General features: G+C 36.1%; 2 protein-coding genes across 2 annotated transcripts; one reads left to right on the top strand and one right to left on the bottom strand.

Annotated features, from left to right (window-relative positions):
• Positions 1-651: 651 nt before the first annotated feature.
• LOC140431943 (RING finger and CHY zinc finger domain-containing protein 1-like) lies at positions 652-4,816 on the bottom strand (the record flags this gene model as incomplete). The annotated part of the gene is made up of 3 exons (XM_072519809.1): positions 4,811-4,816; positions 865-1,026; positions 652-807 (listed from the first exon to the last, which is right to left on the bottom strand). Coding segments are annotated over exons 1-3 (324 nt in total), but the record flags the coding sequence as incomplete, so codon positions are not given.
• A 129-nt stretch (positions 4,817-4,945) lies between these two features.
• Positions 4,946-8,851, top strand: LOC140431942 (uncharacterized). Its single transcript, XM_072519808.1, has 3 exons — positions 4,946-5,269; positions 5,972-7,726; positions 8,288-8,851. Exons 1-3 carry the CDS (start codon positions 4,946-4,948, stop codon positions 8,849-8,851), a joined length of 2,643 nt encoding a protein of 880 aa, XP_072375909.1.
• Positions 8,852-20,486: the final 11,635 nt, after the last annotated feature.

Genomic DNA, 20,486 nt, shown 5'->3' with positions numbered 1-20,486 from the left:
GCAAAAACTTCTCAGTGATCTCAATGAATGTTTATTTGAAACGCAGAATATTTAGCGGTTTCGATCAAAGAAAAATATCAAAGAGTTTGCGTCCGTGATATAAACAACTCTAAAAATGGTTTATTTTACTCGGCGACGCTAAAAAGAACGAAATACTATTTGGGTTTTAACTCGTACGATAGGAAGAGAGAAACATGGAAAACATTCTTCGTTATTTTAATACATATATGAGGGGATTTCAATTTAAAACATATACGAGGGGATTTCAAAATATATATCAAGGAAAATGCAAATGCTACAATAGAATGACATTTACTAAGTGACATTTTCTTCTATATATTATATAAAAATGAGTCCTTATTTCCATTGGTCACTCCATAACTTAAGCTTTTTACCGATTTCATTCATCTTTTTTTAATTTTCTAATACTTTGTAGAAGGTTCTTACGGAAACAGATATATTAAGAAAATGGTGAAGGAAATTTAAATGATTCAGAAAACTTAACGATTATTTTTATTTCGCGCTTTAATCTTCTATATACCATATATGACTAATAACTCACACCCCATGCTGAGCCTAAGTTTGGTTTTCTAGAATTCTAAGAATTCCAGTTTTTCTAGAAAACAACTTTCAGTATAAAATGTGCCTTACCTTATGTCCTGATTGAATTTGGTTTGGAAGACACATATTGCACTTCTCACAATGAAAGAATCTATCAGCTCCACCAATCCTACAAATCCCACATCCCTTGCAATGGAACTGCTTTTTGTCTTCATCATCAAATAAATTACACTCGAGACATATATACTACAAACAAAAAAAAATTAAAATAACTTTTGCTGTATACATTTTACATGAACTTACCTTCCCAAAAGCTACCCCACAGTTTTGACAAGAGCTTTGGACTTTTTGCTTTGTTTCACACACAGCACATATTAGCTCAGTTACTTCTTTTCTAATCAACTTATGGTTTTCATTTTCGTCATGACAAAATCTGCAGGTGTATACTTTCTTGCAACATGGAGTCTATAACAAAAATAACGCTAAATTCGTATTTAAGAAAGATTTACAAAGTGGAAATCGAAACGTCAAAATAAACTTATTTTAAATTGAAATTGTTGTCAATTAATTCTCTTTAAAGCCAGAAAATAAAATCAAAATTTAGTCTTGATAAGAAGTTTAAATGGAGATAATAGAAATGGGTTCTTACAAGGAGATTCTGATTATAAAGTAAAGCCATTTTTAAGAAGTCCACTAAACAATCCAATTTCTATAATGAACTTCATATTAGAACCAGATATGCAACATAACTTTTTATGTATGGAAGGGAAGGTTTAGGTATAGTTTATTTCACGAAAAATGGTTGAGTGCTTAATGATTGCAATAAAACCCGACCGCAAGTACCCCAGCTTAGTCAACATTAGTTGAGCAGGTAAGTATTCAGGTAAAATTGAAGCTACTGTGGAGTGTCGTTATCTTGTTTGTATAATAAATTAAACGATAACGGTAATATAAAACGATTAAAAAATCGTATAAAATTATAAAAACGATTAGAATACATTTTATTTCATAAAGTTCACTATCAATGGTTGATCTTTTAATGACCACAATAAATTTGTTGATCGTTAAGTATTTCCTGGAATAATTATACAGGTTCCCTCTATTCTGTATAATTTGTAAAAGTATATAAAACCGATGAGAAATTTTTAAATATACATTTTGTTTCATTTAGTTGAAAGTGTTACCAGTGTTATACCTATTTATACCTATAAAACAGCATTATGTGGCGTCCGTGGAAAAACATTGATGGTGCTTCTTCCAGTGTTCCAGCAAAGAAAAAGCATGTATTTGCTGACGCTAGAGAAATCGTAAAAACAATATATAGTTCTTTACTTAGAAGAGGACTTACTGCTAATACTGCTGCCAGTGAAATATCTGATTTAACGAAAATACCTCTAACCACAGTGAAAAGAATTACATAAAATCCCATTAAGTCAAGAAGGAAGCGTAAGGATGCCGGTTCTACCAAATGTATTGACGAAAGTGATAAGGACTTAATAAGACGAAAAATTTACACAATGTACGAAGAGCAACGGATACCTACATTAGATGATTACAAAAGATATCGTACAATTGACAAAAGGCAAGTGCTTATGGAGTCCCATCGTTTACAAAAGTGGCGTACTGAATATATAACTTCCATAAGAAAGTACCGTACAGAAGATCGACCAATAATTTATCTGGACGAGACATGGTTTGACACTCATGAAACACCATCCAAAGGATGGTCCGATTCTTCCAACAGGTGTCAAACAAAAGCTCCATCAAACAAAGGAAAAAGAATAACAATTTTACATGCAGGATCAGAAAATGGTTGGGTCCCAAACGCCTTATGGCTTCCTGCAAAGAACATTAAAGACTCCTGCGTGGACTACCATGAGGATACAACGGCAGAGCTTTTTGAGCAATGGTTTAAGAATTGTCTTATACCTAACCTTCCTCAAAATAGTGTGATAGTAATGGACAATGCAAGTTACCACAGTCGTCAATTACATAAGTCTCCAAGTGGAAATTAACACGAAAATTGAAATTCAAAACTACCTGTTAGAAAACGATATATATTTTGAAGAAAGTTATTTAAAAAATGAACTGTTAGAAGTGTTAAAATCATTTTCTATTAAAAAAGTATATGTTTGTGACGCATTGGCCGAGGACATGGGACATACAGTATTACGGCTTTCGCCCTACTATTGTTTATTTAATCCCATAGAGCATATATGGCACCAACTAAAGTCAAATGTTAGGTCACAAAATGTTTCTCCGACTTTAAGTGGTAGTGTAGTCGAATTAATAAGGAAATGTGTTGATGATATCTCCCCAGAAAGTTGGAAAAATTCAGTACGCCATGTAATGAACGTAGAAAATTCATATGTTACTTTGAATCACATAATTAAACCAATTGTTATTAATCTTGAAGAGGATAGCGACAGCGGAATTAACAGAATTAGGTATTTAGGAATTCATAAATATATTTTGGTTATTTTGTGTATTTTTTTTTTGTAAATATTAACTTGTATATATTTTTCTATATTTTATTTTTTCAATTCATCTATTTTTTGTACATTATGTATTCGTTTGTATGTATATACTGTAAATAGAACTGTTATTACTGTACATTTTTAACGATATCCGATTAGGAAGAGCAAAAACTTTTAAACACGCCAGTTTTTTGCTGACAGTCCTAAGCCTGAAAAAAGTGTGAAGGAAAGTACCTTTCTGAATTTAGATCCATATACTACAATTATTCATGTAGAACAAAAAAACTACTTTCTTCATGTTAAAAATTGTTCAATTATCAAGTATATTCACTTGAACAACCTGAATATACTACAATTATTCACGTAGAACAAAAAAACTACTTTCTTCATGTTAAAAATTGTTCAATTATCAAGTATATTCACTTGAACAACCTGAAAATACCATATGAAATAATTTAATAAATTTTTATAATCGTGTATTACACAGCTACCAATAAAATATATTAAATAACAAACTTTCTGAAGTGCGACCCTGTGTACTTCGGTAGTTTATTGAGAGACTCTTGTATACACAATAGGATCAACTCAGGTAACCATTAAAAGCCGACTCAACCATTTTTCGTGAAACAAACTTTACTATTTCATCCAGTGGAAGTGGCTGTAAGGTTGAAAAGATTCAACCGTTCTAATCTACAGCCACGTTCTACGAGTATAACCTAGCGAGAGATCAAAATTAAGACAATTTTGAAGATGAATTGCTAAATGAAGACTGTTGTAAAAACAACCTGTATAATATTGTAATCGTAGTATAGTTATTTTATCAAATTGTGAGCTCAGGTCGGCAGCTCTCGTGTTAACGTGTGTGCGACTGATGCCCTTCATAAGGGACCCGTCCTCCCCTCGATATGTAACTTAAGACAGACAGTGCCAATTTGCCTCTCGGCAAGAAAAGGCCGTGTGTGTGTGATCTCGAAAATGTGCATGGTGCGTAAGCGATAAATGCGCTTGTAAACCCGGTGTTTTGTGTTAAAACGTATATAGTTGGTCTCTCTCAATTTTATCATTTCATGTATATCTGTTACTGCCTCCCCGCACTCACTGTAAAGCTAATATTTGTATAACTCTTTATGTAACTGTCAGAATTGCGATAATTGTCAATGTTTGAACCAGCCCTTAAGTCTATTGTGTAAATAAATCGAAGGAAAATACATTTTAATTGTTTTATTGCTTCAGTGGTCCTTGATAAATATTTTGAAGCAATTAGGTGTTCAAATACGCCTCTCTTAAATGTGGATAGTTTGGCAACAAAGTTTACCCTTTCCATTCATTTGTGGTCTCTTCGAACCGCATATTGTTTATCGCAATTCCTCTTCCGATTTATCTTCATAAATCAAATTAATTTTCTCTTATTTAATTCTCTTCCCGTAAAAATTAAAATAAATATCGTTACTGAGTGCTCTTCACAAAATAAAACGTATAAGATAAACAATCTCACGGCACATGGAACATTACGTCACCACGCAAGTGTTTGAAGTGTTTCCACCCAACAATCTTAGATGTTAGATTTATCGCTCTTCGAGGTGCATCTCAAGTGAAATTGCTGACAAGAAACATGTGATGTGACTATGGATTTTTATGGATTTTTTAGATTCATGTCTATTTGGTGAGTTCGTTCCAAAATATATTTTTATAATCACGGTACAGGGACATTCAAAAGTTCGAACGCATATTATTAGTATACAGGACGAGTTTATATTTCGCAGGATTCGTACAGACATTATTTTCTGAGACTCTTGTTTATTATACGGGGTGGACTAAGCTGTATTTTAGACTCTAAAATTGTTTATTTTTCGTGTATCTCTCATAGATAAATATCTCGCAAAGCTTTCGATACATCTCTAACCGCAATGGATCAATTAAAGAAACAACGCAAACCGTTGAAATCAAAAATCTCTCGTATCTCTAATTGGTTAAGGGATAACTCTACTCAAGAAACGGATCCCTTGCAGTTCCAACTCCGTCGTACTGAATTAACGAATTGTTACGCCAAATATGATGACCTCATGGATCAGATTGAGGAACTGGACGAAGACAACACTGAAGAACGCGATAGGGAAGAAATTGAAGAAAAGTACTTCTCAACTCTGGCAGGTCTTCAACATAGAATGGAGATGCTCCAACCTCCTTCACACCAGTCCAGTTCCACTTCTCCACGTTTAGCTAGTGCTAAAGTGACTCTTCCCGAAATTAAAATTCAAATTTTCTCAGGATGCTTCTCAGAATGGAGTGCATTCTATCAGCTCTTCGAGACGTTAATTATTAATAACCCGGAACTCAACAACGTCCAGCGCTTTGTTTATCTCAAATCTTTTCTACGCAACGAACCTCTCCAGTTGGTAGAAAACATCCAAGTTTTAGAAGAAAACTTCCAAATCGCGTTAGAGACTCTTCGAAATCGCTACGAAAACAAATCGCGCGTAATTAGTTTGCTTATACAGCGTCTTTTGAAAGTTCCATCCTTAGTCAAAACTAATGCAAAGGCCTTACGTGAATTTTTGGTCACCGCAAAACAGACCTTACTCGCGCTAAAAAATATGAATGTACCCATCGAGCATTGGGATCTCTTATTAATAGAAATATTTTTGCAAAAAGTGGACTTTACTACTCACCGGTCTTTCGAATACGAGTTAGGGTCAAAAGATATTCCTACGCTAAATCAATTCTTTGATTTTTTAGAAAAAAAGTGTGACATTATGGAAAAGTTAAACTCCTCAGATAATAACGATAAAAAAGTTATTAAAACAAACTCTAAAACGGTTCTCTTCTCTTCGGCAAGTAATAAAAATAACTCATACTCCAAAACATGCGTATTTTGTAATAATGCTACACACACTATTTATGCATGCACAAAATTTGCTAATCTTTTCTTACAGGATAAGTATAAATTTGTTAATGAAAACAAACTATGTCGCAACTGTTTAGGAACTAAACACTTTTCACAAAATTGTTCGTCTCAACGTTTATGTGGTATATGCAAGAAAAGGCATCACACACTCTTGCACAATGACCATGAAAATAGCTCTTCTTCTAGTAGATCTTTTCAACGACAAAATCACGCAACCTCTCGCAATGTACAAAACACTTGGTCTGATGGTGAAGCCGGTCCAAGTAATTCTGTCTCTCTCTCTGAATCTCAAACCTCTCAGGTGTCAAATGTAATGACTTCTCTTTCTGCTCTGTCAATAAAGCAGGATGTTCTGCTGGCAACCGCTCTAGTCACTATTTATTCAAAGCATGGCGTACCCATACACGCTAGATGTATTTTAGATAGTGGATCTCAGTCGTCATTTGTCTCTAAAGATTTGGTTCAAAAATTAAATCTCTCTCCTTACAGCAAAAGGTTACAAATCTCTACTATCTCTGAACATAGTTCATTCTCGAACAAAATGGTCGATCTAGAAATTTTTCCATACAAAAGAAATGGTAATGGTTTCAAAATCTCCTGTGCTATTTTAGACAACATAACTTGTAGACTCCCCCAGGTATCCATAAACAGAAGTAAATTTAATATCCCCTCTACAGTCACTCTCGCAGATCCCACCTACTCTGTCCCTGGAAATATAGATCTTCTTCTTGCCAGTGACATATATAGCGAATTGTTATCGGATGGTTTAATACGTTTAGGTAAAGGACTCCCTGTTCTCCAGAACACACACTTAGGGTACATTATGTTTGGTTCTTTACCTCCTTACGCACTTCACAAAGGAATTTATCGCTCACAGTTGTCTCCTACACACTCAAATGTCTCTTTATTTGTCCAGTCCACATCTGAGGAAGATAAGCTCGATAATATAATTCGACAATTCTTCGAAGTCGAAGAAGTGACCCCCTCTGTTAAAATCTCCTCCTCTGAGGATCTGGCTGAACAAATATTCACTGAAACAACTCAAATTCTACCTTCTGGTCGGTTTCAGGTAAGGCTTCCTCTCATTTCTGAAACAGCACATAAAATGCTGGGCAATTCTTACAATATGGCTAGGAAAAGGTTTATTAGTTTAGAAAATAAACTCTTAAAACACGAAAATGTATACTCTCAATATAAAGCATTCATCAATGAATATGTTTCTCTTGGACATGCCAAAAAGGTTCCTCTTTCTCTCACAAATGTGCACTTAGAAAATAAATACTTTTTACCTCATCACTCTGTCATAAAAGAAGAATCATTAACTACCAAATTACGGGTGGTTTTTGATGGCTCCATGAAAAGTTCCAGTGGCTATTCTCTTAATGACATCCTGTTGAAAGGAAAAACTCTTCAGCCTGAACTTTTCGACATTCTCCTTCGGTTTAGATTGTATACCTATGTCTTCACTTCCGACATACAAAAAATGTACAGGCAGGTACAAATTCATCCTGATCACACATTCCTCCAGAATATCCTCTGGCGGGATTCTCCAGAACAGGACATCGAATGTCTTGAGCTTCAAACCGTAACTTATGGAACAAAAAGCGCAAGCTTTCAAAGTACTCGTTGTTTGATGGAATTAGCTAAAACTCATCAAAACAACTCCCCATTGGCTTCCGATGCTCTCTTAACAGGCTGCTATGTAGATGACATTCTATATGGGGCCAATGACACGCAAACTCTTCTTAAGGCTCATAATGAGATAACTGACCTACTCAACAAGGCATGCATTTCTCTTCATAAATGGTGCTCTAATTCAAAAATGTTTTTAGAAAATGTTTCTACTCTCTCTACAAACTCTGCCTATGTTATTTCACCAGAGAATGCTTCTAATAAGGTTTTAGGTCTCTGTTGGAACCCCAGTACTGATACATTTTCAATTTCTGTACCTCAATTATCAATAAAGGATAATTACACAAAAAGGGAAGTACTCTCTATTATCGCTCAAATTTTTGATCCACAAGGGCTCATTAATCCCGTAACTGTTCTTGCTAAAATTATTATGCAAAAAATTTGGATTTCTAAAATTAATTGGAATGACTCCGTGGATTCAAATATTTTAAATGAATGGTTGAAGTTTATAACTGATCTCGCTGCTCTCAAAGACATAAGCATACCCAGATGTCTTTTCTCATGTCATGAAATTTCTTCTATTGAAATTCACTCTTTTTCTGACGCAAGTTTGAAAGCATACGCTGCTTGTTGTTATATACGGGTTATCTACAAATCAAAAAATGTCTCGTGCTCTCTCATTGCTTCGAAAAGTCGTATTGCTCCTTTAAAGACCATAACGCTTCCAAGGCTGGAACTTATGGGTGCTTTATTGGCTAGCAAGCTCACCACAAAGGTGGTTGATATCATAAAGGATAAATTGCCCTCTATTACCTCTATAAACATGTGGAGCGATTCTGAGATAGTTTTGGCGTGGCTCAGATCACATCACTCCAGATGGAATCAATTTGTCGCCAACAGGGTAGCTCAAATTCAAGAAAATTCTTCTCACTCTCATTGGAGACACGTAAAGTCTAAAGACAACCCTGCTGACATCCTCTCCAGAGGAATGATGCCCTCTAACATACTCAACTCCACTCTTTGGTTTCACGGTCCTCAGTTTTTGCAAACATTTGACCTAAATTTGTCTGAATATAGTCCGAAGTTTAATTCTAATAAATTACCTGAAGAAAGAAAAGTTGTTCTTCACACTCGAAGTGCTCAATTTGATTTCTTTGTCATGCTTTCTGAAAGGTTCTCCAGTTTCACGAAATATGTAAGGATTACAGCTTATGTACTCAGATTTGGTAATAACGCAAAGTCTGGCACTCAAAAATTATCCGGTGCACTTGAATGAAGTATCTGAACTTCAAAATGCCGAAATGAAAATTATAAAATTATTGCAAAACCCAAGTTTCTCCTCAGAAATTGCTGATCTCAAAGGCAATAAGATTATTTCTAATAAGTCTCTCTTACAATTTGCTCCTTTTCTTGACAAAAATGAAATGCTCCGTGTAGGTGGACGTCTTAGGTATTCCGAAGTTACCTTTGATCAAAAATATCCTCTCCTCCTCCCCTCGAAAAATCATGTTGTTCGTCTGATTCTCAAAAAAGAACATCTTAGGCTCCATCATGCAGGTCCTCAGAATACTCTCTCTCAAGTTCGCCTCAGATATTGGCCCTTGAATGGTCTACGTGAGATTAAGAGGATAGTCCACGAATGTCATGTTTGTTTCAAGTTTAATGCCAAACCCTTAGCTCAAATCATGTCTGATTTACCTAAGGAACGCTTATGCTCTGCTCAAGTTTTTGCTCATGTAGGTTTGGATTTTGGTGGTCCCTTTCTAATAAAGGCCTCTAAACTTCGTAAAAGTCCCTTGATAAAGTCATACATAGCTCTATTTGTCTGTATGTCCACACGTGCGGTTCATATAGAATTAGTCAGTGGGCTCACAACAGAAGCGTTTCTTCTTACTCTTAAGCGCTTTATCAGTCGAAGAGGTCACCCTCAGACTATATTCTCTGATAATGCGACAAACTTTCTTGGGGCTAAAAATCAGTTATTCGAACTCTATAATTTCTTGAAAAATAAGGAACCTAACTCTTCTATTCAGGCATTTTTAGCCTCCTCTCAAATTCGGTGGAAAACAATACCACCTCGATCTCCTCATCATGGAGGACTCTGGGAGAGCGCTATAAAGAGCGCTAAACATCATATCTATAGATTGTTGGGCAATCTCAAAATTACATTCGAGGAATTCAGTACCGTGCTCACCCAAATTGAAGCCGTACTTAATTCTCGGCCCATTTGTGCCCTCTCTAATGATCCCTCCGATTTCACATATCTTGCCCCTGGTCACTTCCTAATTGGAAGGTCTCTCACCTCGCTACCCGACCAGGAGTATACATCTATCCCGGAAAATAGACTTAGCATCTGGCAAAATCTCTCTAAGCTCCAGCAACTTTTTTGGAAAAGGTGGTCGACTGATTATCTGAATCGACTTCAAAATCGTCCAAAATGGTTTCTCCCATTCAAAAATTTAGAACCCAATGACCTTGTGTTAGTTAAAGAAGATAATCTCCCTCCTCTCTACTGGTCATTGGCACGAGTGATGGATGTCTTTCCGGGTAAAGATGGCCGAGTGAGAATTGCATCTGTTAAAACTAAGGATGGGATTTTCAAACGCACGATAACAAAATTGTGTCCCCTTCCTAGTGAAGGATTATGTTAATGTTATTAGGTTTAGTACCTTTACTCATATGTTGTTTGTATACTATTACTCATATTGGTTTTTTTTTATGTACTCTTTTCTTTTTAATGCTTTTTATAATGTTAAAGCTAGTGCTTCAACTGGGGGCAGTATGTTGTAAAAACAACCTGTATAATATTGTAATCGTAGTATAGTTATTTTATCAAATTGTGAGCTCAGGTCGGCAGCTCTCGTGTTAACGTGTGTGCGACTGATGCCCTTCATAAGGGACCCGTCCTCCCCTCGATATGTAACTTAAGACAGACAGTGCCAATTTGCCTCTCGGCAAGAAAAGGCCGTGTGTGTGTGATCTCGAAAATGTGCATGGTGCGTAAGCGATAAATGCGCTTGTAAACCCGGTGTTTTGTGTTAAAACGTATATAGTTGGTCTCTCTCAATTTTATCATTTCATATATATCTGTTACTGCCTCCCCGCACTCACTGTAAAGCTAATATTTGTATAACTCTTTATGTAACTGTCAGAATTGCGATAATTGTCAATGTTTGAACCAGCCCTTAAGTCTATTGTGTAAATAAATCGAAGGAAAATACATTTTAATTGTTTTATTGCTTCAGTGGTCCTTGATAAATATTTTGAAGCAATTAGGTGTTCAAATACGCCTCTCTTAAATGTGGATAGTTTGGCAACAAAGTTTACCCTTTCCAACAAAGACATTACTGAACTTTTTGAAGTTGAAGATGTTTGAGCTAAACTTATATAATATTTTAGTGTTATGAAAAAAACTGAGAAGAATCATTAAACATGTATTATTTTTTTATTCGTTATTAAATTTTTCTTTACATAATTTAGTTTATTCCTACCACCACAAATTGTATAATCAAAAGAGATATTAAAACATTATTGTGATTTCTTTGACAATTAATTAAATATTGGTATGTTCCGAAATAAATTTTAAATTTATCTTACAGATAAGTAACGATGTCATCAAGTGCCACCAATCACGCACTTCGATGTTCATCGCCCTTCCTTCTGGAACATATAATTAAATTTAATTGGTTGAGAAATGAAAAAGTTTCATATAAAAGTTAATTTATCTTTAAATATGGGACATTTTCGGATCTCAAGTCAGTCAAGTTAGTCAGTGTCAACACATGGTTTTACCCGTGTAGGGTAGCTCCCTAGAGCACTTTGCTCGAAGGGCTCTGAATCTTTCTAAGACTCTGAAGCTGAGTTTTTTTCTTCTTAGAAAGAATGTGTTTTATTTCCACCTCTAATAAAACCATAATGGCATTGTCTCTTTAAGATAATGCCACAATAAGAGCGTACCGGCCAACTACGCAATATTACACCATATTGCGCAATAGTTGGACAAATTAATAAACATGGAAACTTGCACCAAGTAGCAATCAGTTTTTCATACGTTTATTAATTACACCGGAGACGACATGGCGCCCAACCTTCAACGAACTCTACCACGACTCCGAGATGTTAGAGTTCTCATGCTCCGCGATCGAAAATTGCAAAAAGTTCCAACACGATGCCTGCATCAAAACCACTCAAGAAAACAGCGGGGAGAAGCATCGGATGTTAGTACACCAAACTAACATGTCGATATCCACCTTCTGCAGCCCTGAAACCGTCGATGTGCCACATCTCCGACGAGCCAGCCTACTTGATGCTAAGTACCTGATGCAATGGATGTCTCCGCAGTAGCCAGTCACTGCCTGCCCTACCATTATGTGCTCCAGAGCACCACGGAGGCTCGGGCAAACTCACCGGCGACATGCAGATGGGAAATGTACAGCTAGAGAGGACAAAGCCGCCGTAGAGGAGCACGTCGTCGAGGATGGACCTGCAGATGCTGTCAACAACACCGACCACCGCCTGTGAGTGTTTTTGTGCAGTGCAAATGCGCGCTACGCGAGTGTACGCGAGTGTAGTGTGTGTTAGAGGACTGTAAGTACATTTGACAATATAGACATATACACTTTTGATATATTTTATGCATTTTTTCTTTTCTATATTGGAATTGTAAAAAAATTGTTTTTCTTAAGTTTTTTTAATAAAATCATCTTTTTTTATCAGCCTCAGAGTCTCCAAAGCAGGGGGGATGTAATCAAGTGCCACCAATCACGCACTTCGATGTTCATCGCCCTTCCTTCTGGAACATATAATTAAATTTAATTGGTTGAGAAATGAAAAAGTTTCATATAAAAGTTAATTTCTTTAAATATGGAACATTTTCGGATCTCAAGTCAGTCAAGTTAGTCAGTGTCAACACATGGTTTTACCCGTGTAGGGTAGCTCCCTAGAGCACTTTGCTCGAAGGGCTCTGAATCTTTCTAAGACTATGAAGCTGAGTTTTTTTCTTCTTAGAAAGAATGTGTTTTATTTCCACCTCTAATAAAACCATAATGGCATTGTCTCTTCAAGATAATGCCACAATAAGAGCGTACCGGCCAACTACGCAATATTACACCATATTGCGCAATAGTTGGACAAATTAATAAACATGGAAACTTGCACCAAGTTGCTAACACATTTTCATACGTTTATTAATTACACCGGAGACGACAACAACAACATAATTTGACATGAAAAGACGGGTACATTTTATTTTATAAGTAAATGTCTAGGATTCTTCAGATAACTATCTGTAGATAGGACAATATTTATCTGGAGATGAAAAGAACGGCCCTTCCACGCAAAAAGTTTATTATTTTAAAAATTTAATTTTTAATTCTTTTGAAAATTTTGTTGATCCTAAAAAATTGGCTGCGAATTTGGTGATCGGTAAAAAATATAACACAAAACTCGAGCTTTCCCAACAAATAAATTGCCAAAGTAGAATTACGCTGATTTTAAACGCAGGTCGATTTCATAAGACGACTTTACGTAAAAAGTTCAGCGACTCTCAAAAAGTGACTTATTTGTTATGAAAGTTGTACAGCAGATTAAAATATTATTCTGTTGTTGTCCTAGCCTTAAATAGGAGGAAGACAGAAAAAATTAAGTGGAGAGATTGTAGATGCAATTGATTAGATTCCCCGTCGCATGGTGACGGGCAAAATCACTAGTTAGTTATAAAGTATGACAAGAAATTGGGGAGAGTGACTCATAAAAAAAATCAAAATAATATCAGTTCAAATTTTAATAGCTCTTTTTATAGCTAATGCTATGACACGAAAATGGGGTAGGTATAATCTTAAATCAAGAAACTGCCAGACATGTTAAAAACTTTGTACCTATATCGGAAAGAATACTCCTCCTTCAACTTAATACCTACCCAATTACATCTAACATTATCCAGGTATATGCCCCTACAGCTGACAAACCGGACGAGATAAGTAAAGCATTTTATAACGAACTATCGAACACCTTAAAACGCCTCCCCAGAAAGGATTTAACTTTGATTATGGGTGATCTAAATGCCAAAATTGGTAGGGGACAATCGGGAGAATTCGTAGGACAATTTGGACTTGAAGAAAGAAATGAGCGAGGAGACCGACTGGGTGAATTTGTAGCAGAAGAAGAGTTTGTGATTACTAACACTTACTTCAAACTCCCACACAGAAGATTATATACATGGAAATCCCCACAAGATACTCCAGGCCGCATAGTGAGAAATCAAATAGATTACATTCTGATTAATAAAAGATTCCGGAACAGCATAACATCAGTCAAGACATACCCAGGAGCTGATATCAAATCAGACCATAACCCACTGATTGGCAAAATTAGGCTCAGGCTAAAGAAGGTTAGACGTAGTGTCAATCCAAAATTCGACATCAAGCTATTAAAAGATCAACACACAGAACATAGTGTAAAGCGGTATATACAGAACAATTTGAATACCGTTATTCAATCGAATGTAATGGACCAGGAGCTAGAAAAGTTACATACAGTTTCAAAAGACATACGAGAGAAATTTCTCAAACCACCAAAAATAAAGAAGAAATCGTGGATGACAAATGAGATTCTAGATATGATGGAAGAGAGGCGAATGTTCAAAGATCAAGACATGTCATTATACAAAAGAATAGATAAAAAGATCAAAAAAGCTATTAGAGTAGCTAAGGATACACATCTAAGAAAACAGTGTGCGGAAATACAGCAATTGCATCATAAACACGATTCATTTAATATGCACAAAAAAGTTAAAGATGCCGCAGGCTTATACAAACCTAGAAGAGTTGGGTGTTTGGCAGATAACCAAGGCAAACCACTGTTAACTGTGGAAGAAAAACTAGACACTTGGAAGAATTATGTGGAAGTAACTTTTGCAGATGAAAGGCAGAATACCATTGAAGACAATGAGTGCCAAACAGGACCCCCGATTACCATTGAAGAAGTCACGTCAGCTATTAAAAGAACTAAAGATGGTAAAGCGGTAGGGCCTGACGAGTTTTGTGCAGAATTCCTAAAACTTATGGATGAACAGGGAATAAAATGGATAACAACTGTATTCAACGACATATACGTAACTGGAAAAATACCCCAAAGCTGGTTAAAGTCGACCTTCGTGACCATACCAAAAAAAGTAAATGCCAAGACATGCGAAGACTACAGAACAATTAGCCTAATGAGAGACTTACTTAAAACGTTCTTGAAAGTGATACACGGCAGAATATATAAAAAATGCGAAGAACAATATCATGGACGCAGTTTGGATTCCGCGATTCCTTAGGCACCCGAGAGGCTCTATTCGCTGTCCAAGTGCTTATGCAAAGATGCAGGGATGTTAACTGTGATGTGTATACTTGTTTTATCGACTACAAAAAGGCATTTGATAGAGTAAAGCATGATAAACTTATAAACATCTTGAAAGAAGTGGGGTTAGATAATAGGGACTTAAGACTCATCTATAATTTATATTTCAACCAAACAGCCAATATTAAAGTGGATGACCAATTGACAGAGGCAGTCTCCATAGATAGAGGAGTGAGGCAAGGATGCATGCATTCTGTCCCCGGTGTTATTTAATGTATACTCTGAATATATCTTCGAGTAAGCGCTAGCGAACTACAAGAAGGCGTATTAGTCAACGGAATACGTCTAAACAACATTAGATATGCCGACGACGCAGTAGTTTTTGCAGATAGTCTGGACGGTTTGCAAAGATAATGTCGCGTATATCAGATATAAGTAGAGAACACGGACTTGATCTTAATAAGAAGAAAACAAAGTACATGGTAGTCAGTAAGCGCGAAATATTAAATACACAGCTTTGGTTAACCCAACATCCAATTGACAGAGTGGACAGCTACACATACCTTGGTACCAACATTAACAGCCAATGGGATCAGTCCAGTGAAATAAACAACGCATAGGAAAAGCGAGATCGGCGTTCATAATGATGAGGTCTCTTTTCAGAAGTCACGATTTACCATTTGCTACCAAATCTCTCTCATTAGATGCTATGTATTTTCTACGTTATTATACGGAGTAGAGGACCTGGACACTTTCCGAAGCCTCTTTAAGAAAACTCGAGGCATTCAAGATGTGGTGTTACAAACGTAATTTAAGAATTTCATGGGTGGATCGTGTGACCTAATGTTGAGGATCCTACGTAGAATAGGCAAGGAATGCGAGATTACTTAACACCATCAAAGAGCGCAAACTAGAATATATTGGCCATGTTATGAGGAAAAAACAGAGATACGGCTTGTTGCAACTCATTCTTCAGGGCAAGGTATTTGGAAAGAGAGGACCAGGAGAAGAAGAATATCTTGGCTTCAAAACCTGAGAAGTGGTTTAATACATCGACAACCGGACTATTCAGAATAGCAGCAAGCAAAGTTAGGATAGCCATGTGATCGCCAACATCCGGAACGGATAGGCATCGTAAGAAGAAGAAGAAGAGATAGCTAATGCTCTAAAATTTAATAGGTAATATGAGGTCCTTTACAGTGAGCCAGCTGTAGCAACAGACATAGCCCAATTCGTGTAATTTTTGCCATGGTTGGCCGATCAGAATGAGCCAGTGCATTCTCTTGGTGAAAGAGCACTTTTTTGCGTGCCAGGGCGTTTTCGACGCAATTCGGCATCGAATTGATCCAATAATGCTGCGTAGTACTCACCATTGATTTGTTTTCCTTTTTCCCAAGTAGTCCGATGTGGATGATCGCATCCAGAAAACAGTCGCCATCCACTTTGCCGGCCGAATGTGCACTCTTTACCTTCTTAGGCGGACCTTCGCCGCGTTTGAGCCACTGTTTCGACTGTTCCTTGGTTTCCGGTGTGTAATAATGCATCCAGGTTTCATCAACGGAGATAAATTGGCGAAAAAAAATCCTTCGGATCGCGCTGTATCATCGCCAAAAGCGCCTCCGAAGTGGGTCACATCCGTTTTTGCATTTGATCGATTGTCAGCAAACGCGGAACCCATCGCGCGGATAGCTTTTTCATGTCCAAGTGATGGTGAATGATGTTGTGTACGCGTTCGTAGAAAATGTTTAGGACCTCTATTAACTCGCGGAGCTTAATTCAACGATCTGCCATAATCATGTCATGGACTTTGTTGATCATTTCCGGCGTGGTGACTTCATTAAGCCTCCCGGGACGCTCATTATCCAAAAACACTCGTACGACCACGAACAAATTCAGCTTTCCAAAATTTTACTGTTGCTAACGAAGGAAATTTGAGAGAGTGGGTTCGGTTGCAGCTCATTAGAATTATTCAGAAGCGCGGCCAATAAAATTAAGATAGCGATGATGATTCCAACCTCCGATAGGAGAAGGAACCTGAAGAAGAAGAAGAACGAAGGTACAACCTCACCATAAACTTCGTCCAGGTCGGCTTTGATTTGCACATTCGTTTTACCCTTTTTGTGGAGGAACTTAATCACCGAACGATACTCGACTTTTTCCATTTCTCGGAAAACACAAAATTTGCTTGCTTTTGGACAGTTGTAAAAACCAAACTAATTGATTTTAAAACTTAAAATTTTGACAGACGTCATGTCATGAATGGCAAATGTCAACACCGAAACCAATTCGGTATCAAGTAGCGCCACCTATCAAAGGCTAGTTTAATATAAATCTATCCTCGTAAATTATTTTAAATCTATTAAATTATTAATTATTATTTAATTAATTATTAATCTATTATTAATTATTACTTTAATCTAACAGGGTTCTCCCAATTCTTCCATGCAACCCTATCCTATCATTTCAGCCCAATTACTTCAATTTTATTCAACGTTGAATTAACAGTATATTGACGATATACTGTTGATAACATCAACAGACGCCACTATCCTCTGTAAATTGAATGCATTTTCTCGCTCCCCATTTGTGGAATTTTCGATCAGTCACTCATTGGAATGCTTTTAACAAAGTGGTTGTGATAAGAATCATTAATCAAACATTATGACAGAGATACTGTCAACATCTTGGAGAATGTTCTCGAACCATTTCGTGAAGCATGCGGAGTTCATGTTTTCGTGATAGTCTCCTGTTATTGTCGTCGTAGCTAGAAGTGGACCTATGAAACTTATCCACTCTGCTATACGCTCTGCTCTACGGATATTTCGTGAAGTCGGTGTGCAAAACACCCTAGGCACTTATCCCTTATTCAAGTTGGGACGTTGAACTGTTTCTTTTCGAAGGATAAAATAAAACTAATTCGTAGAAAGCGAAGACCAAGACCTCGGAGTCTAAGGTAGGTGGAGCAGAGCCCCGCTAGTCGGCTCCCTAGAGGTTAGGGCTCTAGGAGAGACCGAGGTAGACTGTCCTTTGGTTTGGAAATCAATTAATATTTATACATAATATTTTACAAGATTCCAAACCAAAAGGACTAATGAAAAAATTGGAAAAGGAAGGAAGGCGGGGCGATGCGCGCCAAGAGTGCTGATTGGTCACTCTTGACCGAACACTTGGCGACTATTATCTTCGATATAAAAACAATACATGATTTTGCAGAAACCTAATATGGGCGAAGATTAGAAGCTGCCCTTAGCTGCTAATTCTGTCGACTTATCTTTAACAAAAGCTTGTCAAGCATTGTTACTGTTTTATATGCTAAACTTTGACAACTATAATACATGGTGCACCAAGCCTATGGGTTTCTTTGATTACAGCTAAAAAATTATGGAGTATATAAAAAAATGTTTATAAAAAAACTGATGTATGTCAAAGACGAAACATTATTTCTGATTTTACAGGATCAGTCAAAACAACGGAATGAACCAAAGTTGTGTTTTTTTTCTGTTTACCATAACTCAAAATTCGTTTTAATTATTGCACATTGCTCGAAGGAACGAAGCGATTTAAAAGTTTTTTTAAGCCTCTTTTTGTAGGATATCTTCTGCGCGGATATCTCTGATTATACACTTATTAAAGCTAGTAAACAGTCTCCCACAGTTGAAAAATTCATATTTAAAATATAAAAAAAAAATTGTTACAAATATGCAACTACAACAATATTACAGGCTTTTGTGACAGAAGTAGATACTATTTATTTTTAAATATTTTGAGAGATATATTTAACATTTTTTGTTTCAAAGCATACTTTATATGTTCTACAGAATGTTCTAAGAATACCAAAATTTATCAAGACGTATTGTTGTAAACAATTTACTAGCTGATATAACAATAACAGTAAATTTAACACTGATTGTAAAAACCGATTGTTGCAGATTGGACATTTATCCGATATTTAATTCAAAATAAAATAAATGATAAAAATCAATATCTGTATCAATAATACAGAAGATTGTGTTAATCTTCAACACAATGTTGATCAATTGAGTGAGTGGTGTGGGTTGAATGCCATGGCCCCCTAACACATCCAAGTATCATGCTGTTTTCTTTTAGATGATCGAGAGACCCGATGGAATAAAATTATAATATACAGCACATTCTTGTTAACTGGGTTACCGAAATTCGTGCTCTGGAAAATTAATTTAAACCCTAAACTTTTATTTGAATCGCATTATATGTCAATAATTTCCAGCTTTTACAAATGCTTGGCTTTACAAAAAAAGGTGCACTAGAGGACTCTCAGAATATTTAAGTGGTTAAATTATTATATTGTTTCTTTAATTAGACCCTCATCTAGGAGTATTGTTCTTGTGTATGGTCTCCATCTTATAATATTTACATATCAAAAATCAACGACAATTCAACACAAGTACTTGAAATATGTAGCATATAAACAGGGTATACCTTTCAAATTAAATCAAGTAAATTATGATCAAATTGAAACCCAACTTGGTATTCTCTGATTGTATGGCAGATGATTAATTAAAGATGCAAAGATGTTTTATGGCATAATTATTTTGACCAGTCTTGTATCAGTTACTTTAGCAGGTTGTTCTGCATGTACCTCTCTATAGAAAATGATTAAATCAAACTTTTTTTTTTTTATCTCGACCACTAAGATGGGCAGATATTTACCCAGGTGATATGTAAAACTAAATTACGTTATTAAGTTTGTGATGTTTATATATATTTTGTTTTATTGCATTTTTAATGAGGACACATATACATTGAAAATTTCTTTTAAATAAGTATATTGGAATATAACTATTGCAAAACATTGTTAATCTTATTGGGCCTGTTGAAAATAAATAAATACATATGATATTCACAGATTCACATATATTTCCTTGTCGATAATAGAGGTTAGCTGATTATTATGTCTGTAAGATGGTAAAGACATAAAATGACATTTCATTTTTAAGCAACACGAATCATTTTTTGTTTGTTTGTTTGCGAAAAATGCATTCACACAAACACAAACGAAAAAGGCTAGGTCTGGAAATTAACACAGAAAAAACAAAAATAATGGTACAGACGAGAAGAAATATAATCCCCACAAAACATTATGCATGAAGATGACATTGAAACAGGTTGGAAAGTTTACATACCTGGGAGTAGAAATATATGCCCGATGGAGCAGAGGATGGAGAAATACGAAAAAGGATAACGCAGGCAAACAAAGCTTATTTTGCCCTCTCCCATATATTCGGTCTAAAAGTGTCCACCGAAATACAAAGATGAGAATCTATAAAACTTTAATTCGGCCAATAGCATGTTATGGCAGCGAAGCATGGGTCCTGAAAGAAACATCCAAAAACAAACTCGACACATTCGAAAGAAAAGTACTGAGGAGAATACTAGGACCTGTGAGGGAAAAACGGAATCTTCAGAATTCGATATAACAACGAGCTCTATCAACTGTATAAGGAAACACCCCTGTCAGACTTTCATTAGAATACAAAGATTGCAATGGGCCGGACATGTGATACGAATGGGAGAGACTCTGAGATAGCGCG

Source organism: Diabrotica undecimpunctata, unplaced genomic scaffold (genome assembly GCF_040954645.1).
Source record: "Diabrotica undecimpunctata isolate CICGRU unplaced genomic scaffold, icDiaUnde3 ctg00002319.1, whole genome shotgun sequence".
Classification (NCBI taxonomy): domain Eukaryota; kingdom Metazoa; phylum Arthropoda; class Insecta; order Coleoptera; family Chrysomelidae; genus Diabrotica; species Diabrotica undecimpunctata.
This window is presented reverse-complemented; position numbering and strand designations above follow the sequence as displayed.